The sequence below is a fragment of the Eulemur rufifrons genome, chromosome 9 (assembly GCF_041146395.1).
Source record: "Eulemur rufifrons isolate Redbay chromosome 9, OSU_ERuf_1, whole genome shotgun sequence".
Taxonomy (NCBI): Eukaryota; Metazoa; Chordata; class Mammalia; order Primates; family Lemuridae; genus Eulemur; species Eulemur rufifrons.
Genome location: NC_090991.1, coordinates 55,285,308 through 55,310,369, shown reverse-complemented (window position 1 = coordinate 55,310,369; position 25,062 = coordinate 55,285,308). Strand labels below are relative to the sequence as shown.

Genomic DNA, 25,062 nt, shown 5'->3' with positions numbered 1-25,062 from the left:
AAAAAAATTAGCTGGGCATGGTGGTGCATGCCTGTAGTCCCAGCTACTCGGGAGGCTGAGACAGGAGGATCCCCTGAGCTCAGGAGTTTGAGGTTGCTGTGAGCTAGGCTAACGCTACGGCACTCACTCTAGCCTGGGCAACAGAGTGAGACTCTGTCTCAAAAAAAAAAAAAAAAAAAAAAAAATTTCCAAAAAGACACATGCATGTAGAGACGAAATCAGGCACAACGTACATGATAAGGTCCAACATGAAATCCAGAGCATTCTCTATACACACATGCATGTATGTAACGGGATCTGGAAACATGTCCTGCAGCTCCACCTGCTTGCCTCTCTGGCCGGGGAGCACCTGCTGAGTGTCTGGGCTGTCGTTTCTGTTTGCTTAGATCCCTGTGATGGACACACAAGACCGTTCGCTGGAAGTCTGTGTGCTGGCACAGTCTGGGTACTTGGGAGGACGGGTCGCCTCCCTCCTTCCTCAGGCCTCAGTCGGCCCCACCTGCCAACAAAGTATTTGCAGGACCTCAGGAGCCCAGAGATGCTCAGGGCGTGGACTGTCACCAAGCTATGCAGTGGCCCGCCACTGCTCTGGGAAATCCAGCGCTGGTGCACTGAGATCCTTTAGGTTATAGCTGACCCAATGCCAACTCCAAGGTGTCTGGCACAAAAGGCAGGTACCACCAGGATGGTCAAGGGCAGCCTGGGCTTCTGAGCCTCCACAGACTCAGCTGTCATCGGAGTTCTGTCTGTCTTTCCACCCGTCTCCCTGCACTGCTACTCTCTGCGTGTTGGCCTCCTTCTCTCCACTGCAGACGTGTGTTCCCCATGTAGCAAGAGGATGCAAGCATGACCCAGACAGGGCCAGGCCACCTCATCCCAGCTCAGCTACCCAGTAGGAACGCAGGGTCCTCCCTGCATGTCCAGGAAAGGGCTCACTCCCTGGGCTGGGGGACATGGCATGTGATTTCTGGGCCTGGGTTTTGGGTGGCAGCTTGACCAGAACCACGTGGATGGGGACAGGGCAGTTCCTGCACAAAGCAGGAGCTGTTACCAGAAGAAGGGGGCAGGAGCCCTCTGGGCAGAAACACTCCAGCGGCAGCCACACCCTTCACTCACACCCACCATCCCGGGGTGCCCTGCCCAGCACAGCGCAGCACCTGATGTTCAACAGAGCCACCTATTCCCTCCCTACCAGGCGGTGAGCCAGACCACTCGGCGTGGCAGCAGGAGGTGACATCTGTGCCCGCTCTCTGGGGATGTCCACCTCCCTGAGCTCTGGTGAGGTTCTGCCCAGTGTCTGCAGCTGTAGAGTAGAAGCTGGAACTACCCACTGAAATACCTGAACCAACAGCAGGACAGGAGAGGAAAGAAAGGAAGACGGCTCCAGGCAGGAAGCGACAAGGAAACCTTTCAAGGGGCCACGAGCCACTGCCCACCTGACCACGCTGCCCTCGCCTCTAGCCAGAGCCTCGGACGGGTGGGTTCTGGCCCAGTGAGGCGACCCAACCTTCCTTCCTAGTACGAGCCCCTGTGGCTCTTGCCCTCCTGGGGTTGCAAAGGTCTCCCATGAACCTATCAGCATGTAGTAGAGAATCGTTCCAGCCATGTACCCCCTGCCCGACGGCAGGCCAGACTGGCAACCCCACACCCTGTTTCTCCCACTCACCTTGTGGCATGAAGAATGTGGAATAGCTCGTAGTCCCTGGGCTGGCACAACGTCCTCCTGTGGGCACCACACAGACCAGCATAGCACTGAGTCAGGACGGTGGCAGGAAAGGGCACTGGTGTGACAGTGAGAGACCTCAATTCCTCTCCAACTCCTGCCTCCTAGACCCGTGATAGAGGCCACACCTCAGACCACCCAGGCTGCATTGCCCCTGAGCTTCAGATGCCAGGGGCAGGAGACGGGATGGGGAAGGTCCATGGTTCAGCTCCTTGCTGTCCTCAGAGATGAGCTTGGTTGCAGCGGCTGGGTGAGGTTCCCTAAGCAGGTCGAGAAGTTCTCTAGGCCCGTGGCACATACAAATCCAGAATAGTACCTATTTCTGATGAGGACAAATTTCTGCCAGTGCCATGATAGAAGGGGCCCAAGGTAATCCATGCACCACACATGGCATCCAGGGCCCCCTGAGGCATGATGTCAGAGCTGGGATTGGAGGTCTGTTGTTGCTCCTGGCATTCGTCAGTGGGGACCAGCCCGGCTGTGGGGAGGGGAGCTTCATAGTGGGGTCCTTGTGCGTAACCTTCCTCCCTGCCCACTGTGAGCCTATGGAGCTGGGGGAGGGAGATGATGGGCACCCTGGGGTGGGTCAGGTGCCCATGTGACTATTGAAAACTTCCACGGTGGGGCCCCGAGTGGTGCTCACCCGGCATATGCTCAACCTCCGGGACAGCCCAGGGCGTGTGTCCACTCTCCTCTTCCTGAAGCCTCCCTGATTCTCCTCTGCCATTGGCTCTTCCCAAGTCCCTCATATCTGGCCAGATGCCAGCATTGCCCAGGACTCTGTGTAGGCCTCGGCCTTGAACGCGGAGACAGACGCTCAGTGTGCGACACGCTGGGAGGACTGTCCCGCACGGCGGGGCTGCACGGTCACAGCCCCTGGGCTGGCCCCCTGCAAAGAGCTCCCGTACCAGGCTGCTGCCCCCTCGGCCGGCAGCGATGGGCTTTCCGGCGGCAGGAGTTCCCGCCTGGCCTCTTCCTCCAGCACGCGCACGCAGACCGCTGGGTTTCCAGGACAACCACCACCGACGCGGGTTTCTAGACGCCGCAGACGGAGCAGAGGTGCCAGGCTAAGTCCACGTTTCAGATAAAGAACGAGTCATTTTCAGCACAAGTATATCCCAAATATTGCATGGAACATACTTATACTACGAATTATTTGTTCTTTATCTGAAATTTGAACTTAAACTGGGCGTCTTGCACCTAACACACCAACCTCATTGACGAGTACAGGGTTTGGTCACTGGCGCAACACTGATGCTGGGCGCGTGTCCAGGCCCAGGAGCGAGCTCTGATTGGCTCAGCTTGGGTCACGTGCTTGCCACCAATCCAATCACCATGGTGGAGGGCGGAGGCACCATCATTGGCTCGGCCTGGGTCATGTGATCGGAGAGTGGCATGGTGGCGCGCTGAGCCACGTGTGTTTCCGGTCACTGGTCACAGAGGAGGCCCTTCCCGCAGCCCTAGGGGTTCTGGGGCCCTGGGACAATGGCCTCGGATAACCTTTGAGGGCTTTGGCCTTTCGGAGCCCCTCGCGGCTTCCGTACTGATCCTCCAGGGTTCCCCGGCCGCCTCACAGAGCCCGCTGCTCTGAGCAGAGGCCGTCTAGGTGCTCGTTGCGCTGACCTGCCCTTGTGAGAGGGAACATGTTCCGTCCTGTCAGGACCTCTCCACGCCACCTCCAGCCTTCTACATCGTATCTCTGGCTCAGCTTGCCCAGCCCCACCTCCGCAGGCTCCCCAAAAGAGGAGCTATCCTGGGGGGTCTCGAGGAACCCGAGGCCAAGAGCACTTCGCTTGGGATCAGAGGGAGCGACTGAAGGGCCCGGTGGTGAAAAATATAATTAGCCTGTCAGTGCTGAGTCTCCCCTCACTGGTCTGCTCATCGCGGGCCCTGAGCCTGTTTCCTATAAATGAAAACAGATTTCCTGACAAGGGGCACGATCATAAACTTGTTCAAAGGCTTCCAAATAAAAAGGGTGGTTTTAACTTTCCCCTCTCAGCAAACCAAATTGTGAGGAGGCCTCTAGACCATTCCATCACCGCGGGAAGAGTTCAGGAGCCTGAGGCTCCTGGCTGCTGGGATCTTACGGGAGAGGGGCTTGGGGAGGCCTCTGGTTAGGCCCACCCCCACCGCCATCTGGAACTCCTTTTCTCAGTGAAGCCCCAGCCCCCAGCCCTAGGCTCAGTGAGAACAGAGTTCCCACTGACCTCCTGGCCAGTCTGCCCCAGGGCCGAGAGCCCAGGCCTAGAGGTTGTTCTCACTGTCACTGTTTCCTGAGGTTCCTACCTTGCAAGCCCTTTGTCCTGCCTTCCTCTGAAAGCTGCCTTAGCTGAACTTTCTTCTTCAGATTAAACCAGTTGAAGCAACTGTGGATGCCCCCAGAAGTAGATTCTGCCAGGGGTTGAGCTTCCTGGGAGAAGAGCAAGACTGCCCCTTTACTGGGGGTCCTGACCGGGGTTCCTTGGCCTGCAGCTGCTCTGTACTAAGGAGGGGCCCTGTCTCGTGCCCTCCCAGGCAGCTTCTCTCCTGGAGCTCTGGGTTTGCCGGGTGCTGTGGCTTCTGTGCCGGCCTTGTTTGTTGCTGGGCTCTGAGCTTCTGGTGGGTGGCGCCTTTGTGTAATCTTCTTGATACTCCATCCTGGTGCCTGTTACAGGGCCCGGCACACAGTAGGTCTTTAGTATGTACTTGTTGAAATGAGAAACGAATAGACGGACAGACAGAAAGTCTGAGGAGTAAACAAGTTGTGTCCATGCCAGGAACAGATCACATAATCAGGGGTTGAGAAACAATGGCGTGCACTGAGCCCTGCTCTGATGGGACAGGGACATCACAGGCCTCCTCTGGCAGATGGCAGATTCTATGATGTTTAGGATGTTTGGAATAGGCTGGAGGTGTTGGCAGTTTGCTCGCTAGCCCTGGGTATCATTAGAGGCCCTGCTGTCCTGTTTAGGGAGACAGGACTGGCACAGGCTCGACCCGAGCAGTACATTGTGGCCCGGGAGGCCTAGGGGCTGTGTCGGTCCCTCGCCTTTTCTTTCTGTAGATGGGTACAATCTCCCTTGGGAGCCCCAGAAAGCCAGACGAGAAACACCCATCTGACTGGCCCTACTGTGCTGATGCGGGGGTGGCACATGATGCAGGGCACCTGAAAACGCCATCTAAGCAAAAGAGAGGTGCAAAAGACACTGTCGGGGACGTGGAACCTAAGAAAAGGGATGATTTTCCAGTTCTGTAGCAGCATTAGGTGCCTGTGACCGTGTGGCCTGCTCCCTGCAAACCCTTTCCTGGGCTCTGAGCAGCTGCTCAGTTGCTGCTCTGGGTCTGATGCTGCTTCCTGCTTTGGCAAGGCCTTGGCCCCAGGCCCTCGGGACTCCAGTGGGCTGAATGGAAACGTCATCTGGACTTCAGAATTGACATAAGTGCGGACAGTTCCAGCACGCACTGGATCCCCACGGTACTGCACCAACACGGGGAGTGTGGAGGCCAGCCCCCTTCCTCTTGCTGCCTGAATGGGGCCCTCTCAAGACTTCTTTGGGGGTGGGTAGGGACAGAGGTCCTGCAGGGCAGATGTCGAGACCGCAGAGAACAGCTCAGAGGGCCCAGGCCCTCCTCCACTGCCTGGCTTTCCACTGTGCTGACTCCCAGGCCCTGCAGCAGTCTCGCCCCATCCCACAGCCAGGTTGGCTTGGTGTGACCCATCTGCCGGGCCTTCAGTCACCAACCTGGCTTTATGTTACTGCTGGAGCTGGTCTGAGCTGCTGGTGAAGCGAGTGGAGGAAGAGGGCCCGGTGCTGACCATGCAGGCACACGGCCCCTCCGGCCCCACACCTACAGGGCCCAGATGCCTCCTTGCTGCCTCAAGTTCCTATTCTTCTGGCCTCTGCCTCAGAGAGTCTGCCCAGAGGCCCCGTGCTCCGGCCACCCCCACCTTTCGGTCCTGGGTTAGTGTGGAGGAAGAGAGGCACAGCTCTGGCTTTGGGATCCTTTGCGCAAGGGTCGCAGGGAGATGCATCCCCAACACCCAGCACGGCTCTGTGAACATCGTGGGGTAAGTGGATGCAGGCCCCCTCTGCACCCCCAGGGAGCAGACCCCTCAGGCTGTCTGCCCACACCTGGACGGTGACTGGAGCGTGTGTCCTAGGCAGACCGGCCCCAAGCAGACAGTCAGGCTGGTGGGTCATCAGAGGCCAAGCCCTCGCTCAGGGCCTAGCCAAGACCATAGTGCGGCTGGCGAGGGGACCAAGAGGCCTGAGTGCCCCGGACTCGGGAGGGGAGGAGGGCAGGGCCGGGGTGCGAGGCTCCTGCCTGACTCCTCCCTGATGTCTTGGGGCCCCCGTGTCCTCGTCTGTGAAACAGAGACCCCGAGTCTCTTGCCCCAGCCCTGCCATGAGACCAGGGCGAGATTCACAGGGGGGCCACAAAAGGGATTTCTGGACTGACATGTGGGCAGGGCCCAGGTGGCACCAGGATGTCCCAGTCCCTTTCCCTCGGCCCACGGCTCCAGGTAGGAAGGAGGCAGTGACCAGGACTCTGGGGGCACAGGGACAAGGCAGGGCCCTAGGCTGAACGTAGGGGAAGTGGATTCCGTTCTGCTGTCAGGCCAGGGGGCATGGGTGCTGGGGAAGGGCATACAAGGCGCAAGGCTGGGTCCTTTGGCTCTCAGAGGAGAGAGGTGCTGGCCCCTCACTGGACTCCAAAGGCAGTGAGATGGGGGGCGGTGGGGCAGTGTGGAGGCCGAGACCCCCAAGTTCCTGCCACAGGCTGTTTTAAGTCATTCTCCGGGGGCACCGCCTATGTCCGGTTCCTCAGCCTGCACCCAGGGCCCCCCTTCACTCGCTGGAGACTGGTGGCTGTGACCCGGAGACGCTGCCCAGCCAGCTCCCGGCAACCTTGCCCGGGCCAGGGCTGGACAATTAAAGCACCCTGGTCCCCCATTGGTTTGTGGTATTAAAAACAAATTGCGATCAGCCGGGTTGTCATTTCTACCTGATAAAACATCACTTTTATTGATCCTGCTCACCCACCGCCATCATTCATCTTGCTCAGCATCTCACATAATGGCGCGTTTGTCTTGATCAAAGTGTAGCCATGCACGTTTAACCCTCGGGGCGCTGCTGCTGCACCCGCCCCCGCTGACTCCTTCCCAGGGCCCCGCCTGGCCCAGGCCCTGTTCTGGGGCAGGAGGGCCTGGAAGGCAGGGACCACCCTGAGATAAGGTGGGGAGGTGGGAGGGGACACTGGGAACAGGGGGCCGGACCAGGCTCCTGCCCTGCCTCCTGACCCTGCTGGAGGCTCACCAGGGCCTGTGCGGCCCCTGCTCAGCTGGGCACCAGTGTCCACCTGCCTCCTGGGCTCACCCTCCGCCCACAATCCTGGGCCCACCAGTGTCACCCCCTTCAGCCAGGCCCCTCTCCTCCCGCCAGTTTCCGGCCCTCAGCCCCACCCAGGCCCTGCCCAGGCCTGTGCCCCCCCAACCCGGTCCTAGAGCTATCTTTTCGTGTCAGCCTGTCCCCTCTGACCCTGACCCCAAGCCACAGAGGGAGTCCCCAGTTTGGCCTCGGATCCTTTGCTCAGAGCCCTCGGGAGTGCCCGCCGCCCAGCAGCGAGCTCAGTCCTGCTCTTGGGTCCGGTGATCTGGCTCTGCCGCCCTCCAGCACCAGCCTCGGCCTCCACCTCCTGTCCCCGCTGCTCCTCCACCAACCAGCCCCAGGGCCCTCCCCATGCGCCCTGCTCTGTGGAGAAGCCAGTCCTGGCTGGGGCTTCCTCCCTGCCCTGCCCTGTCCTGGCCTGGGCTCTGTCCCAGCCAGAAACTACAGTCAGGGTTTCCCAAGCCCACAGGGGGTCTCTGGCCGCACCCCAGTCCTTCCTCCGTCACCCACACAGGGTCCCTCAGCCAGCAACCCCGGCCAGCAGGCTCCTTCACTCAGCGTCCGCCTGGCGCCCAAGGCTTCCATCGGGCCACGCTCGCCTCCTGGCGCAGCCCTTGGCATCGGGCCTCCGGGCAGCGGGCTGGAAGCCCTCCTCCACACTCACCTGCAGAGAAGGGCTGCGGACCAGGGGCTGCGGACCAGGGGCAAGGTGTTCTGGCCTCAGGCACAGCAGACGCCAGGCGCTCAGACGAGGCCCAGTGGGGCGGGCGCGCCTGACCTCAGCAGCTTCCCCAGAGTCAGGAGGTGGGGGACAAGGAGCTCCCTGTCCCTGGCAAGTGCAGGCTTCCTCTGGGTCTGCAGCCTCATGGATGGGCCCTCTAGCCAGGGGCGCAATGCACCCCCATTCCCGACACATACCCCTGGCCTTGGGCTTCTGGGCGCTGTGCTCTCCCACTGAGCAGTCAGGCTGTTTACCCATCATGCCCTGCAAGGCTGTGGGTGGGGGGGGAACGTTTGTTGACGGAATTCAGTCATGCCCTCCCTGGGGCGGGGTGGGGGTGGTGGCTGCTGTCTGGAAGCATGCATTCCTGCTGGCCATAGCACTCAAGTGGGCTCGGGACCACCCTGCCCCTTGTCCCCATGCCTATGGAGGCTGACCCCACCCTCTTCCCCTCCAGGGGCACCCACCCCGGCACGTGGACTGGCTCAGGCTGGACAGGTGACTGATCCGGCTCTCAGGTGAGATCCACCAGGAAAGGCCACCTCACCCTGGGGGGGGCGGTGCTCCAAGTCTAAGGCCACCCCAAACCCACTCTGGCTCTACGTCCCCTCCTGGCCCCAGGCCCAGTGCCCTGAAGGGCTCCTTGTGGGCTGATGCAGGGGGTGCGTGTGGAGGCCTGGCCCAGAAGCTCCAGTTCTGGGACCTGGACATCTCGGCTGAGACCCCTGGAGCCAGGGGTTCGCCAGGCAGTAACTGTGGGACACACGCCCGGCACTCGGCAGTCAGGATTCTGGGCCATGGAAAACCTGTACAATAGTTCATATATTTATTCTTAAGCAAGTTATCAATAAAAAATTTAATACTAAAATGCCTTTACATAGAGTTTGCTGTTCATAAAACCTTTGTGTTTTTGTTTGTTTTTAGTGTTTACATTGAAAAAAAATCCAACCATCCTCTTAGTTTACACATTTACAAGAATCGTGCTTTTGCCACGTTTAACCACGGAGAGAGGGAGGGTCACGCCACTCGCACACACACAGCAAGGAGGGAGGGGAGAGAACCGGAAGGGCAGGGGGGACCCGGCAGAAGGGGCAAGGAACGAGGCTGCCAAGAGAGGGCCCTTCCCCTGGCGCTCACGCCTCGGCTCGCGGGGTGTAAAATGGCCTTAACTCTCATTCCAGCGTCTCAGCTGTCCCAGGGGCCTTCGTGCCTGGCTGCGCTTTTCTTCCTGTGACATCTTTCTGGTTCCCAAGCCTCGGGCAGGGCCTCGGCGACCATCTTCCCGACACCCACCAGGAACGACATATTGCACTCGTGCAGAGACAAAGGGTAAACTCGGGGTGGGGGCGGGAAAGCTGGGGGTCCCCGTCACAAAGCAGCCCTCCCCCGCCTTGAGCATCCTGTGAAGTCACCGGGAGGGGCCCCTGGGGGGCCTGCAGCAGGCGGGAGAAACAGGCCCCGGAGGAGAGCGGGTTCCTGGGCGGCCTGAGAAAGAAGTGGGGGCCGAGAGGGCCCGGGGTTGGGGTGTGGGGCCCCCACGACCCCTCTTTTGAGGGACCTGGCTGTGGCGCACACGGAGCTCAGCCCAGAGCAGCGGCTGCCTGCGGGGCCAGGAGAGCCTTGTTGCGGACAGACACGGGAGCAGTGGCCCCTGACGCCTTCCTGAGAAGGAAGGGTGCCGCTGCAGGTCCGGTCCGGCCGGCCCTGTCTGTCCTTGTCGGCTGAGGGAGGAGGCGAGGGGTGCCGAATTCTGTGTTACTGGGGCCGAGCCCCCGAGGGCTGCTCCCTGCACTGGGGGCCAGGACGTGGGCACAGGCGGGCAGGAGGGGCCCCGGCTCTGCCCCGGGCACGACTCCAACAGGCCATCCCGTGGCCACAGACAAGGCCCAGAAACCTCCTTGGGGCGCAGGCCGGGGTGGGCGGTGAGGGCAGGGCCCTTTATTTTCCTGTCCCCCAGTCCTGAACCTCTGGCCTGGCCTTGTCACCCAAGCCCTGAGCAGGCCAGCGAGGTTGGCCAGGGGTTTTGGGGCACCAGGGAAGGTGTCTGGGGGGGGTGAGGATGAATCCAGTGGAACTCCCAGGCCCCCTGCTGCCCCGAGGAAAGGACGGTGGGGGCAGGAGGGTGAGGAGGGGCTCACCGGAGGGAGGCGCAGAGGTGGGTGAGGGGCCGGCCCCCTCCCTGCTCCGGGTGGAGCCTAGGCTCCTTCCCCTCAGACTAACTGGCCGTGGAAATGGAAATCAGATATAAATTGGAATATTCAGGAAATAAAGTCAAAACGTCACTTTTTCTTATCAATACTTTGAAATACTTGTTCTTTGTTTCTTTTTAAACAGAGGTAAGATGTACGTGGCTGCTGCCACTCTCGGGCCGGGCACTGGTACTGTTTGCACCCGGAGCCCGGAGCCCCTTCTCTGCTGTGGCCCTCCTCACCCCCAGGACTCTTTTCCTAGGGACGCAATGACAGGAAGGAAACTCGAGTGTGACTTTCACCTTACATAATAGCCCCCCAGGAGATTAGAGGGTGCCCCCGAGGGTCCCACCTGACCCTCCCGTGGCCTGTGGCCTCTGCCCCTACCCCGAGCTGCCTCTGTCGTCACAGAAGCCCCAGTGGGAACTCAGCTAGGCTGAGAACAGTGCATTTCCGAAGGAAACCCCCAAACACAGTCCCTACACACGCACACGCACACGCACACACACGCACACACCCTCGTCACGCGGATGGGGAAAAAATCCTTTTCCACTTTTTTCCATAAAATTTCCCCGCAGAATACAATATTTACATAGACAAATAAATAGACAACACACCTGATTTCTGCTTTCCCTGGTGGGAGACAGTCGGAGGTACTAGGGAAATATGGCTTGGATTCTAATCTCTCGTGAACTGCCGATGCGGAAAACAGAGCGCCCGTGCGTGGGGCGGGCAGGCCGGCGGTCCCGGCAGGGGCACAGCACGACCCTCTGCAGCAGGTGGGACGGGACCGGGCTGTGCGGCGGCCAGGAGCTCTCTCTTTCCAGGGAAATCACAGGGGATGCGGACCCTGCCTGGAGGGCTCGCGCATCTGCTCAGACGCCCCTGGCGCTCGGCCTGACCGCTCAGCGCCGTGGGCCGCCGGGTGCCAGGCGGGCTCAGCACAGGATGGGCACGCCGTCGACTGTCACCAGGCGCCCTGTGGTGGGGTCGTAGGTGCCAGCCAGGTAGTAGAGGTCCTGCCGGTCCTGGCACTTGCGGCTCCGGGCCATCTGCTCGTACTGCTCACGCCCCACGACCTGGCACTTGTGGGAGATGGTCTGCACGTCGTTCTCGTCCTCGTGGCACGACTGGTACAGCGCGTTCTGCGGGCGGGGTGCGGAGTCAGCAGCTGGGCTGGGCCCGCGCACCCTCCCGTCTGGGGAAAGGACCCCTGCTCTGGCACGGCCACTGCAGGAGCTGCTGACCGAGGCGGGAGCCGGTGCTGGGGACCCCAGGGCCTGTCAGAACAGGGGAAATACTTGTTCCCCTAAAGACAGCTCCTCCGAGCTGTGTGAAAATGCGGTTTCTCCTCGGGGAAGAACGGCATGCTGGGAGCGCTCTGCCTGGCGCGGGCATGGGAGGTGGGAGCAGAGGGCCCACGGGGCAGGAGGGGCTGCCACAAATCCCAGGACTGAGCTGGACCCGCTGGGGCTGAGCGCTGCCGTGGCCACAGCCCCCCATGGGTGCCGCCATCACCCACGCTGCAGGGTGCCGGGGAGGAGCGGCTGTGTGGCTCCCGCAGGGCCTGTGGCAGCTCGGGCGACGAAGGCTGTTCCAGGTGATGCTGCCCTTGCCTTGGCCGTGGCCCGGCCCGCTAGCCCCACCGCGCCTGCCCACGCGGCCCCGCGCTCACCTTGCCATCACACTGCCGCTTGCCCAGCTTGGTCTCCTCGGGGTGGTAGAACCACTTGACCTTCACCACCATGTTGCTGCCCCACGACTCCCACATGCTCTCGATGCGGCCGATGTAGGGCAGGTTGGGCCGCCCGGCAGACAGGAAGACCGCGCAGTCCCCAACACGCAGCGTCTCCTTGCCCCGGACGATGGCCTTGTAGAACAGCTTCCTGGCCTTCCCCTTCATGCCACGCCGCTGCAGGGAGACACGGGGCAGGGCGATGAGGGGCCCAGCAGCCTTGGGGACAGGTGGTGCCAGGAGAGGGTGTGTCTTGCGAGTGTGTGTCTGTGTGTGCGTCTGTGTGTGTGCAAAGGCACAGGCGGTTGTCGTACGTCGTGGGTAAGTGTGTGTGCCGGGCATCCGCCAGAGCAAGAAATGGCAGCGCACTGCTGGAGGGAGGCCCCACAGCCACAGGTCCCGGAGGGGACAGGCCACACCTGGGTGTCCCCGGCACCTGGGTCAGAGCATCTAGACCGATGCTAAAGAACACTGAGTCTGGCGGCAGGGACCCTGCATGGGGTGCCCACCACAGTTGTTCACACTGGTCCCCAGCAGCCCTCCCGGCCAGCTGCGTGGGAAGATGCTCATGCGACACCAAGTGAAGCCGCAACGTGCCGACAAAGGGGCACACGCCCTGGTGCAAAAGCCACCGTGTGCTCACGGAGGACGCGCTGGATGGTAGGAGGGTGTTTGCTCTCCCCCGAGTTTTCCACATTTTTTACTCGCAATGGAATAGAAAACGAAACGAGAGAGGGACAGGTTAGGGGGCCAGGGCAGGGCTGGCTCCCCCGGAACCGGGAGCTCCGCCGGGGCCTCCCTTGCCTGTGGGGAGACGAGCCCACCTACCTGCGTGGGGTTCCCTGACCACTTCCAGAGCTGCCGGGCAGGCAGGAAGGCTGAGATCTTTGGCCGGTTTTCCACGGAGGGCAGCCGCTGCCTCCGGGAAAGCTCTTTGGCTTTGGAGAAGCTCAGGGCCTCCTTGCGCTTGAGCTTGGATTTGCCTCCACTGGGGCCGGCGCCCGTGGCCACCGCGGCCCTGGACAGGAAGCAGCGCTGGGCGTGGGTGTGGGGCCCCCCCTTGGCACGCAGGGCCTCGGGCTGGGCCAGGAGGGCGGGCACAGGGTGGGAGAGGCAGGTCTGCAGCAGCAAGGCAGGGTCCTCATCGTCCGAGCTGTAGGACGAGTCCTCGTTGTCCGAGGAGCAGAGGCTGGAGGTGGACACAGAGCCTGAGGAGGACGAGGTGGACGAGCCGGACGAGGACGACGACACGGACAGGCGGGTGAGGAAGCGGGAGGGCACGCCGGCTGCCAGCCCCGGCCCGTCCTCATCCTCGTCCGAGTAGGAGCTGTGGCAGTCGCTGTCGCAGGGCAGCGGGTACTCGGCCTGGCCTGCGAACTTGCGCAGTGCCAGCCCCATGGGCAGCGGGTGGACAGGCACCCGTCCCTTCCTGTCCTTGCCCGCCAGGGCCGGGTGCGCGTAGCTAGGGCTGGGCAGAGCCCGCCCCAGCTTGGGGCCAAAGTCCTTTTCCCCCATGAGCAGCGCCTTGCAGTTCTTGTTCTTGGGGGACGTCACGCCCTCGTGGTCCAGCTTGACCAGGAACTCACTGCCTGCCCGCCGCCGCGCGCCCTTCTCGGCCTCCGCCCGCTCGGCCTTCTTGGCCCGCAGCAGCTTGTGGGCTCCGCCCGGCAGGCCTGGCCCGGCCCCGCCCACGAAGGGCACGTAGGAGCTGGCCAGGCTGCTGAAGGAGTCTGCGCGGAAGCCGTTGCCGAACACGGGCGCAGCCACGCTGTGCACGGGGAACAGAGCCTCGTGGGCCCGCAGCTTCTTGGTGCTGCCGTTGAGCTGGAAGAGGTTCTGCAACACCCCCGGCCCCTTGCCCGCCGTGGCTGCGGCCACCGCCTTCCGCTTGGTCTGTGCCACTGCGGACCAGCTCAGCAGGGGGCTGCCCCGGCGGCCCAGGAAGTGGTCTGAGGCCCCCGTGGGGGATTTGGCACCTGAGGTGAGGAGTTCGGCTTTGCCTGTGTGGGGAGGCCAGGGAGGGTCAGCTGCGAAGGGGCACGAGAAGCTGTCCCCACGCACCCCTCCCCGTGTGCTGCCAGGCCCCCCACGCCCCAGGCGGTGCCTCCCCTGACCCGGGTTCGCAGCAGTCCTGCAAATACCAGCTTTGTCTTTGCTCATGGATTTCTTCCCGGGGGTCTTTGAGGTTTCAGAGCTGTCCTGCACTTTGGGGGACAGGCTGGGGGCGGTGGCTTCGCTGGGTGGGGGGGCCTCGCTGGAGGCCTTCTTGGTCCTCCGGCAGCTGCTGGACACGAGCAGAGCTGGGGACGGCTCTGTGCCTGCGGCAGACACGTGGGCAGAGGGGCTTCAGTGCCACGCCCGCATGGCGACCACCGGCCCTCACCCTCTTCTCGGGAGCCTGTCTGGACCAGGGGGAGGCCCAGGCAGGAGGGGCCCACTGGGGGTCCTGGGGTACTCACACTGGATCTTGAAGTCTGGGGGCAGGAGCCTGACGTTGGAGACGGCAATGTGGCCTGTGTCCCCATCGTCGAACTCCACCACCACGGAGTCCAGGTCCTCCTCCTCCTCAGCACAGTTGCCTGTGGACGGCACCGGAGCACACGGCTGGCCAGGGAGGAGGGGCTGCCACACCCAGACCTGCTCCCCGAGCACCTTCTGCCCCGGCTGCCCAGCAGCCGCCGGGGGCCCACGGCCTCCTCTGCCTGGTGCAGCCACTAAGTGCCTCCCACCTCGCCAAGTCAGGTCTGAAGGTGCCTCCCGCCCATTCACCTGAGGGTCCTCGCCCCCACCCCTGCCTCGGGACCCCACGTGCCCAGTAGGTTTCGCCCCAGGGGAGTGGGTGCCCCTGGGATGGATTCGGCAACCCCAGCCCTGGGACCCTGTCCGGCCCGTCCTCCTCTGCTTGGCCCCACAGCCAGAGCCCTGACTTGCCCCATCCCACACGCCCCTCGCTTTCCCGCGGCAAACAGGGAGCTGATTCCGCTGTCCTGCTCTAAGCAGAGAGCTGGCTCTTTTGGCTCCAGCCTTCAGGGCAGGGAGGGGCGGGAGGGGCGGCCTCGGAAGCTGGACTGTGGGGACAGGGCTCCCAGGCACTCTGCGGGTCTCTGAGGGGCCTGCCCGAGCCCTGGCCTTGGGTGCAACGTACCTCGGACCACATTGCCCGGGTACAGACAGCGCGACTTCTGGCTCCAGTAGGCGCAGACGCGGGTGCCGGGTGGGAGGTACCGGCTAGACTGCGGCTGCACGTCGAGAACCTGCAGGGACCCACGGGTGGTGCCCATGAGCAGGTGGGGTCTGGTCCGGGGTGTCCAGAGCCTGCCCCCCGCCCTGCCCCCAGGCAGCCGGGACCCTCACCGCTTCCTGCAGCAGCTGCTCCAGCGAGTAGACCCTCTGCCGGTTGCCCCTCTCACCCTCAATGACGATGCTGTAGCTAGGGCACGAGGGTGGTGTGAGGGGCTGCGGGTCTCAGCCCGCCAGGCCCCGCCCCCGCCCGCCCCCTCGCCCGGCTCACATGTCGGGGGCCTGCAGGGTCCTGACGCTGCCCGCGTACAGCAGGCTGTCCTCCTTGGCGATGAGCACGGGCAGCCCGTCCTGCAGGTCCTCCTTGTGGATGGTGCAGGAGCGCGCTGCGGGCAGCAGGCGTCAGCGTCAGCGGCCAGCCCGGCTCCCCCTGCCCCCACCAGGCGCTCGCTCCCTCCAGGCTCTGCTCACCCAGGGCCGCGCTCTGCTCTGCGCTCAGGGGACCGCTGGCCTCCTCCTCCTCCTCTTCCTCATCCTCCTCCGAGAAGCTGCTGTTGTCATCAAAGTCGAAGTCGTCCTCCACAGCGAAGCTCTCCAGCAGGCGGCTCACGGCCCGGCCCTTGCCCTGGGGGCCAGAGGGGTCAGGAGGGGCTGGGGCGGGGCTGGGCCCTTGGCCGGCCCCGGGGCGGGAGATGCTACCTGCTTGCGGACCCTCTTGCTCTTCACCTTGCCCAGCTTCCGGCCTTTGCCCAGGATGGCCTTGGCGTTGCGGGCGGCCAGGGCGATAGACAGGGCCCCGTTCTTCCGCTGTGCACGGGGTGGGAAGAGAAGGGCCGCGGTGAGGGTGGCTGCAGCCCCTGCCTGCGGCCGCCCAGGGAGGACCCAGGGCCAGCATGCAGGGAAGGAGGGTGGGGTGCCGCCAGGAAGGCCTCTCTCCTGGGGTGCCCGCCCCTTGGGGCCCGAGACCCCGGCGCCGTGGCCCTGGGGAGCCCCCGGCCTCACCCGCAGCACTGGCTGCAGCATGGTGCTCTTGCGCGTGGCTCTCTTGAGGCGCTCGCTGGCCAGCTTGCTGCCCTCCTCGCGGCACGCAAAGGCCCGGGAGGGGCTGAAGAGGGCGTCCCTGCCCGGGGTGGCCCCTGGCTCTGCCCGCAGGCCGCCCTTGGCCTTCTTCTTGCCTGGCGCTCCTGGCGGCCTCCGCCCCGGCGCCCGATCCAGCTTGGTGCCTGCTTTTTCCTTCACCGTCCGCCGCCTGATCTTCACCTCGCCCTCGGGGCTGGACAGGCGGCAGGCCCCTGTGGGAGGGAGGGTCCGTCACAGGGGTCCTGGCTGCCGGAGCCCCCGCCCACCAGGCCAAGCTGGGCTGCCCACGCCCCCTGGTTACCGAGCAGGCCCTGCCTCTCCTTCTTCTTCTTGGCCTTCTGGTTGGCCTCCATCTTGACTACGGAGGAGGGCGACGGCCCCAGCACGGCCATGCCAGGCCCCGAGTGCAGCCCAGACTCCCTGGGTGGCGCCTCTGTCCCCAAGAGACCCCCACAGTCCTCGCTGTCATAGCCACTGCCTGGGAGAGAGGCAGAGGGGTCCACCTGACTGCAGGCAGTCGCGGTGTGTCTTGGGGTGGGGGCGTAGATCACCGCAGGAGGGTCCGGGGGGCTGTGAGTGGAGCCCCGTCACTGCCACCCTCAGCTGCTCCGAGGGGCGGCAGCGGCAGGAGCTGGGCCCGGCCTCCAGGCTGAGGGCGCCTGGGCAGGGTGGGGAGGGCGCCTGGGCAGGGTGGGGTGGGCGCCTTCCTTTCTCCCTGGGCAACAGGGCGCCCACCTGGCAGCCTCTGTTGTCTCTGGCCCAGATGCCTCCCCCAGCCCGAAGCAGCGCCCTTTGTCCTTCCCAGGCATTGAGACCCCCGGGAAGGGGCGGGGGGCTGGGGGAGGAAGTGTCTACTTCTCCAGGCTCCTGTTTCTAGCTGTGTTTGCCGGGCCAGATGAGCCCTCGGTTGGCCTGGCCTGACACCGCGTGCATGGCGGCTGGGGCAGGCAGGAGGGCTATTTTTAACCCTGTTTTCCGGGATGGGACCAGGGGCCTCCTTCCTCCCCTGAGCCCTGAGTGGGGGCGGGGCACGCAGACAGCACCCCCCTTTGCCTTGGGAGGGGCTCTTCCTCGCCAGACTCCCCCCCCACCCCCACCCCCGCCTGGTGGGAGGTCCTCCCTGGCCCACTGCACCCGCCAGGCCCCTGCAAGTGGCCGCTCGCACTGACAACTTGCCTGCCTCATGGGACGGGGCCACCACCGGCCGCGCGGGAAATCTGGGCATCTCCCTGCCGCCATCACCCTCGGGCTGTGGGCGCCGGGCTGCCCTGGATGCCTTGGCGCTCTTGGCTCGGGATAGCTCCTTGCGGATGCGCCCCCCTGGGCTCACCTCTGCCCGCGGGAAGGAGCCAAGGCCTGCGGGCAGCCCCCTGCCCTTGACCTTTGGCTTCAGCCGGGCTGCCTTGTGGGCCACTGAGGATGCCAGCCCACTCTGGCCGCTGCTCTTCTTGCATCGCGCCTTCTCCTGCGGACAGAAGGTGACGACTGCACTCTCGGGGTCCCGGCCCCAGCCCAGCCCCTGCCCATCAGACGGCTCTGCTGATGCCTGGCTCTGGGGTGACACCAAGAGCCTTGCCCTCAAAAGGGGCCAAGGAGACGTCTGGCCCATGTCCCTGGCTGCACAGCCCCCCACTGCCCACCCACACGGGTGCATGTGCACTGTGGGGACGGGCTGTGACCGGCTGTTTGCTTTCCTAAAGAGGAGGGACGGGAACAGCCATCCTGGACAGAAGGACCAGCCTCTGACCTGGGGGACAAGCAAAGGGATGGCCCCAGGGAGCCTGTGTTCAGAGCCGCCTCCGGGAGGGCAGGGCCCCGGCTCCCGCAGAGTCGTTCTGCTGAGAATGCAACCACTGGAGGGCAGAGCCGAGGAGGGAGTGCCCTGCAGCAGGTGGAGGGCCAGCCAACTGGGACCTGCCTGCCAGGTGTGCTGAGGAGTCAGCCCCTGGTCACACCCGTGGGTGCAGGGGCTCCGCGTGCCGTGGGGTACTGGAAGCTCATGAGCCTTGGCTTGCTCACCTGAGCAATGGGACTCACAGCCGGGTGTCCGCAGAGGGTGGGTAGGACTCACCAGGGAGGCTGCCTGCAGGCCGGCGTAGACGCTCTTCTCCAGCCTGCTGCGCTTCGGGGCGGGCTCGCCCCCACCAGCTCCCCGCAGCTCCGCGCACAGCCGGCTGAGGCTGGTCCGTACCGCCCTAGGGCGTGGGGTGGGGTGGGGGTCAGCGTGGGTGCAGGGCAGAGGCAGGCACTGTGGCACCTCAGTCCCCGTGGTGGGTCATAGGGTTGCAGCCTGTGTGCCCAGGGGAGCCCCACCCCTTGGAGGGCCCTGCCTCGGGAGCCGAGCCAGTGCTGGGCACCTGCTGGTCTCCGGCCCTCTGCAGCCTGAGGCCCCCAGCCCTGCCTCCCCCTGCTCAGCTGTGCTGGGAACGGGGCCGTTTCTGTTTCCTGTACCCCAATCCTTTCACTCTGCTGGGAAGGGACGCCCTCGGGAGGCTCCGGGCATGGCTGTGGTGACCAGAGGCCGGGCAGCGGGACGGGTGTGGGCCCTGGCTCCCTGAGAGGCAGCCCCATGTGGGGGAGCTGTGGTCCCAGCCTTGCCACCTGGGAAATGGGAGAGTCACGTCTGTGCCTCTCGGCGAGGCTGGGTTAGGACTACACAGGCCAGATGCCCCCACAGTCAGGAACAAAGAGGTGACTGGACTGTTCCATGAGAACAGGGCCACTCCTAACATTTCTGCCATGGCCAGGAAGAGGATGGGCAAACCCAAGGCCACGGGGTGGGGTGGGGTGGGGCGGGGTGGCAGCCCCAGGGAGCCCCCACTGCCAGGCTCAGGCCCTCTTGGAGCTCCATCCCCTGCTGTCCACACGGGTCTTGACGGAGGGCACCCTGTGCCCCCATGTCCCAGACAGAGCCTGGGAAATGGCTGAGACCGAGCCTCAGTTTCCCCGCACCCCACGGGCGTGCTGTCCCTCAAGGCCGAGCCGCGGCAGGGTCAACCCAGCAGGTGCCCGCAGATACCCCAGAACGTGCCCTGCCTGATCCCCCTACATCCTGGGCTTCCCACCTGGCGGGGGCACCCCACTCCCCATGCTGCATAGGGTCCCCCCTCCCCAGCACCCCCCGTGTGCCAGGTGCACGACTCCCTTCCCCTCCCACCCTCATTTCACATGGGGAAACCGAGGCCGGGGAAGCTCATCTGCCTGTCCTTGGCCAGACACGGGCTGGGGGGCCTGGCCTCTCACCTTCGTACCTCCTCACCTCCAGTCCACACGTGCAAGGAGCCCTGGCTGTTCACCAGAACGAGCCACAGATGGAGACTGAGAGCTCCGGCCCGCCCTGGCCTTGTGTGGTCAGACATCCCTTTTCACCTTCCCGCCCAGAGAGGTGCCCAGGCAGGAAGCCACCACAGGGTCCTGCAGCCGTGCACTGGGCCCCAGCCCCCCCACTTCCTGTGGAGTAGGAGGCCTGTCCCTTGGGCCTCCCTGCCGGCCAACAGCACAGGACCCCACAGCCTGGAGGAGAGTGGGCTGGAGTAGCCCGGGAGAGGCAGGAGCCCTTCCAGCCAAGGCCTGCTTTCTTGGAGTTGGGGTGGAGGTGGCTTCCAGGCTGGGGGTTGTGCCAGGTGGGCACGGCAGGGCAGCACTGCCCGCCTGGCTCAGGAAGCACAGTGGGGCCCACACCCTCCCAGGCAGGGCTCCCCAGCAAGCCCCTACCAGACCCGGCCTTCGGGGTCCCTCTGCTGCCCAGGAGCCCCCACGGTGCTGGCTGGTTGTCAGAGGGAGAGCCCTGGGGACCCACGCTGGGTGACACCTGGGCAGGGCAGAGACAGCTCGGGGCGGGGGGAGCCATATGGTGAATCCCGCCGTCGCCCACAGCCCGCGAGCGGTCCCTCTCCTCCTCCTCCCTGTAACCTTCTCTGCATTTGCTAATGTTTTGTGACATAAAGCCCCGAGATTAATTTTTTGCCTCCGTCTTAATTGAAGGAACCATTTAGTGCCGATTTAACTATTATTACCAAATCATCAGGATTGATGCAGCGCACACGCGCGCGCGCCAATCGTGTTTGGAGGAGCTCAGAGGATTTATGCAAATGGGCCTGCCGGGAGAGGCAATTTGTAGCCGAGAAGGACAATTATACCAGGCCCGGGAGTGCGCCAACGACTGCGCCGGGCGGGTAATGGATAATAACATCGCGCCAGCAGCCACGAGCCGCGCCACAGCGTGACCAACGGCTTTATACGCACAGATAAAGAGGCTTTTACGCAACGCCGCCTCGCACGCAAAGGGGGCCGGGTGGGGGCCCCGGTGGGGGTGATGCCACGGCCGCGGCCACACCAGGTGTGTGGAGCTGGCGTGGCCAAGCGCTGGGGCTTCCCGAGGAGACAGGCCCAGGGTGGTGACGAGTGCAGCTGAGGGAGGGGACCCGGACTTGGCACCTGCCCCGGAGCAGGGCTGTGTCCACTGTCACTCACGACGGCCCAGCGTCCGGGAGGGGAGTGCTGGCCTTCAGAGAAGGCGGGAAGGGCCCCTGCAGCCCAGGGAGCTGGGGCAGGACAGAGGAGCCCAGAACCTGGTGCCCGGGCCTCGACACCCCTGGGCCAGCCCCAGCCTACCCATGGCACCCTGTGGTGGCCCTGAATCCAGGACTCACTTGACTTTCTTGCCATCGGTCCTGGCGAGCTGGCCCCCAGGCCGCAGGGCGGGCAGTGAGCTGGAGTGTTTGCGCTTCCTCGGCCGGCCAGGCCCCCGCCGTGCAGGGCTCCGAGAGCGCTCCTCTCTCCTGGGGACCACAGAGGGGCAGTCAGAGGCTTATGCCCACCCTGGCTCCCTGACAGGGTCTAGCAGGGGGCACTGCCCTCAGGGGGCTGCTGAAGGTGGGGACAGGTGCTCCCAAGACATGTCCTGGGGAGCTCGGCCCTGCAGGCAAAGGGCAAGGCCGGGAGCTGCCCCACCTCCCTGCCTCCCGCCTCCAGCCACCCTCACAGTGCTCAGGGGAGCACTCGTGCCCCTGCTGCAACTGTGGGCCTTCCTCTGCTTCCAGAGAAGCCCCCAACTCCCGCTCTGGCCTCCCAGCCCCCTTCTGCCACTGCGCCCTCAGCCCACCACCCACTGGACCGGCCTCTCCCCTGCACCGGCCTCTGCTCCGTTTCCTCCACAAGAACCCCTGGAGGCCGAACGCCTCATCCCTCAGGTCTCGTGAGCAGCCCTGCCTCGGGGGCCTCTCAGACAGACCCCAGCTCCCCACCAGGCCGTGGGCAGCGCCGCGGTGAGAACCCGTGGGGGATGCAGGTGCAGGTGCTGCGGGCCCAGCCCTCCCGCAGCCCCAGCCCTCCCGCGGCCCCAGCCCTCCCGCGGCCATACTCGTGGTCGTGCCTGCGCTGCAGGCGGGCCAGCTCCCGCTGCTTCTCCTTGTAGCGCCGCTGCAGCTCCGCCAGCTGCATGCGCATCTCCACCTCCTGTGTGTCCAGCCGGTCGATGGCTGCCTTCAGTGGGCACACCTGGTGGACGAGGCACAGGGGCCCGTGAGCCAGCCAGACGGGGCCGACGGGGCAGCCTGGGCACTCGGGTCCCCTGCCCTGCCATGCTCCAGGCCACGTGGGCAGCGGGACCCCCACCCACACCCCTACTCACAGGCTTGGTCTTGGGGGCCCAGGTGTCCTTTCGCTGCAGGATCTGCATGCGGGGTGTGAGCCTGGGGCCACCACAGGGCTCAGCAGCGGGTGGCTGTGCAGAGGTGGTGGGCATGTCCAGGCCAGCAGCCTCCACCAGGGACCAGGCTGTGGCCAGTGTGGCCAGGTGCTGCAGGTTGAAGACCAGCACATCCTCCTCCTCCTCTGCTGGGGGGATGGGAAGGTCAGTGTGGCAGCAGCAGGGCACACACTGCCCCTCCGAGAGGCAATTGCGGTCGGCTCTGAGGCTGCCCGGCTCCCCAGGACATGAGGAATAAAGACAAGGGTCAGGCCCTCGGGAGGGGAGGGTAGGCACCTGGGCCGGCACCCCCTGCCCTGCTTGGCTCCAGGTCAGGGAGGATCCTCCTTGGCTACAGGGCGGGCAGCTGGGAGGGCACAAGCCCCTGGAGCAGGGCCCACCCCCTGCAGAGCAAGGCGGAGCCCAGAGCACGGAAGTAAAGCAGGACGCACGGTACAGCTTCCAGCGGCAAGGCCTGAGCGTCCACACTTCACACAGCGGCCCTGGGACTGACATTTGCTCCAGGGCCCTCAGAGACACAAGCGGTGCCACGAGAGGCTTTAGTACAGCCACAAGCTGACGCCCGGGACTGGGGACATGGAGGCTTCAACCATGAACCAAGTTCAGCGTCACATGGGCAGATGCTGCAGACACGTGCGTCTGAGCCTCGCCAACTACGGACAGTCCGGGGACTGGCGTCTGGCACCGCAGCTAAGAGTGTGCCGCCCCCATCCATCTGTCCAGCAGCCACGGCTGCAGGGAGGCCACCGGCCAATGTGTGGGGGTGTCCCTCAAGTCCTTGTGGGGAGGGCAGCTGACGGGTTTCCGGTGGGTGGACGCTGGTCCTGGCCCAAGATGCAGCCTTAGCCCCTTCTCAGAAGACACCCACGTTCTTCCGCCTTCCCTCGGAACACCCCCCACTCCCCTGTGCCCCCCCAGGCCCCCATGGCCGTGGTGGGTTCCTCCAGGTCCTTTCCCAGGCAGGTGACACTCCAGCATGCTCCGCCCTGGGCAGGCGGGGAGGACGTGGCTGACCCCGGGTCGGGAAGGTGGCAGGGGGAGGCTGTGTCCTCCGGGCCTCAGGCTGGAGGGTGGCAGAGGGGCTGTCCTCACAGTGACTAGCAAGAACAGGAAGGGGTCAGACCAGAAGGGCCCTGCGGGGTCAGGATGGAGGTGGTCGTGTCCCCAGGGGCACCTGGGAAGGGCACCGATCTTGGATGGAACTTAGAAATACCATCCTCCACCGAAAGGAACTGGGCTCTGGGGTGGGGGTGGGGGTCAGCGTGAGCCAGGCTGGGCCTAGGCAGGAGGAAGCACTCGGCAACCCCAGGCCGTGGGGCCATCTGTACAGTGACAGGCAGGTGGTGATGCCCACTCAGGGCAGGCAGAGCCCAGAGGACCAGGGTTTGGTTCACCCCCAAGGCCACGACACAGAAGCCAGGGGGTCCCCACAGGGACAGCGGGGTGCCTGCAGCTCTGGGAGCACCTTCCGGGCCAAGGCCACAGACCTCCAACTCCGAAACCTTCAGTCCTAGAGACAGGACGCGGGGTCCAGGTCCCCGGGGAATGGCAGGGAGAAGGGCTGAGGGGCTCTCTTCCTGCAGTGAGCTGAGCTGCTCTCCCCACTAGCGGCCAGGGATGCCCATCTGGGAGCCCCATTCCCTGAAATGTCCCAGGTCTCCTGGTCTTTTGGGGCCATGGCTATCGTCAGAGGTCCCGTTCTTGCCTTGTGATTGGAGACCAGGGGTGTGTGGCCCCCACGTGGCCTCCCACAGATGGTTCTGCCAGGCCTGGGGGTGGGCCTGGGCCACTCACCGGCCCCTCTGGGCTCCATGCCCCATCCCCGGGCTCTATGCTGGCCTGGGATCCTCAGGACGCTCTGCCCCCACTCTGCCCCCTTCAAATCCTGCCACTTGGCACAGGACGAGGCTGACCTTTGACCTCCTAACTTCAGCCAAGCGATCACCGCACTTGCGGCGAACAGCTCCGACCACAGGACCAGCCCATTAACCGGGACAAGCGGAGGGTGGGGGCCCAGGGGTTCAGGAGAGAAGGGGAGGGCGGAGATGCGGCTGACGGCAGCTTGCTGTGACTGCCTCTTGTCACACACACACCCTGGTGGCCACGGCACTGGCCAAGCTGGACACTTACAACACCCACGCCAGGTTATGCCATGTGACGCCCCACCAGGGCCACGTGGTCTATGCGTGAGTGTTCAAGGAATGGGCTCCAGTCCAGCAGGCTCTCTGCCACGCAGCACGGCCGCCCTGCCGCACACGCACGCCTGGCATCCCCCGAGTGCCCCTGCCATGGCGGGGCCCCGCAGCCCAGACCCCGGGGGTGCTGCTGAGCGCCCACACCGGCAGGGGCTCTGGCTTCCTCTCCTCTGCACAGCCCCTCCCAGGAACAAGGGGTGCTCGGGGACCCCCACAGGCACCCCAAGGGCAGGCAGCACCCACCCCTGCCCAGGTACCGCCAGAGGCCAGCAGGAGCGACCCGGGGCCTCACACCAACATTCCCTTCATCTCGCAGCACAAACGGCGCGGTAGTTTCACAGCCGAGGTGACGCGCTTTATGCGTCAGGACAAGTGGCCGAGCCCTGGGGACTTTTCAGATTTTCTATAAATATCCACTCAACAGCCTCCAGGGTGGCCCCCAGGGAGGGGCTTCCTTAGGGGCCTGAGGGGCAGATGGCCACGGGAAGGAGGGGGCTTCTAGGGAAGCAGCTGGGACAGCAGGGGGCACCCAGTGGGGTCCCCGTGGGGCTAAGCAAAGACCTGGTCTGTGGGGCCCTGGGTGTGTAGGGGAGCCCAGGAGTGCCCAGCCCCTCAGCGCTGGGGGGACGCACAGGGGTCCTGACCAGGGTTGTCTGGTCACAGCCTCGTGCCCCTCCCCAGGTCTGGGGTGAGGGCTGCTGCGTCCCTGCTGGACCTGCAGGCCCGGGGCCCACCACCTAGGCCCCGAGGTGGCGGAAGCCTGGTAGAAGTAGAGACGACCCCCCACCTGCCGCGAGACCCCAGTTCCACAACCTGACTCCTGTGGGCCATGACGTCGCTGCCCGTGCATGGAGTGGGGGCTGCTGAGCTGCTGGCTGAGAGCAATGGGAGCCGCCCTCCTGCGCCCAGGGTCCCTGCTGGGACGTCAGCCGGGTCCCGCTGGGGGTGGATCTGGCCTTAGCACCTGTCTGACCTCCAAGGACGATGGCCGGTGGGTGGAGACAGACACTCCCTGGGACCCACCACACTGAGGGGACAAATGAGCCAGGCCCAAGGCTGCTGTCTACCTGGCTGATCCAGAGCCAGGGCCCCCGAGTCCA

General features: G+C 64.5%; 1 protein-coding gene across 1 annotated transcript in view; it reads right to left on the bottom strand.

Moving 5' to 3' along the window:
* Window positions 1-10,430: 10,430 nt before the first annotated feature.
* The window catches only part of BAHCC1 (BAH domain and coiled-coil containing 1), a 54,600-nt gene continuing 39,968 nt past the window's right edge, over window positions 10,431-25,062 (bottom strand). Inside the window, exons 11-27 of the mRNA XM_069481795.1 lie at window positions 21,690-21,892; window positions 21,420-21,556; window positions 20,710-20,838; window positions 18,129-18,252; window positions 17,230-17,522; window positions 16,359-16,531; window positions 15,980-16,269; window positions 15,677-15,784; window positions 15,449-15,602; window positions 15,249-15,363; window positions 15,092-15,167; window positions 14,883-14,991; window positions 14,197-14,316; window positions 13,879-14,055; window positions 12,566-13,737; window positions 11,678-11,914; window positions 10,431-11,147 (exon numbers count right to left, since the gene is read on the bottom strand). Of these exons, the coding sequence (XP_069337896.1) occupies window positions 10,941-11,147; window positions 11,678-11,914; window positions 12,566-13,737; window positions 13,879-14,055; window positions 14,197-14,316; window positions 14,883-14,991; window positions 15,092-15,167; window positions 15,249-15,363; window positions 15,449-15,602; window positions 15,677-15,784; window positions 15,980-16,269; window positions 16,359-16,531; window positions 17,230-17,522; window positions 18,129-18,252; window positions 20,710-20,838; window positions 21,420-21,556; window positions 21,690-21,892 (3,824 nt within the window). The 3' untranslated portion in view covers window positions 10,431-10,940. The remainder of the gene's footprint in view (window positions 11,148-11,677; window positions 11,915-12,565; window positions 13,738-13,878; window positions 14,056-14,196; window positions 14,317-14,882; window positions 14,992-15,091; window positions 15,168-15,248; window positions 15,364-15,448; window positions 15,603-15,676; window positions 15,785-15,979; window positions 16,270-16,358; window positions 16,532-17,229; window positions 17,523-18,128; window positions 18,253-20,709; window positions 20,839-21,419; window positions 21,557-21,689; window positions 21,893-25,062) is intronic.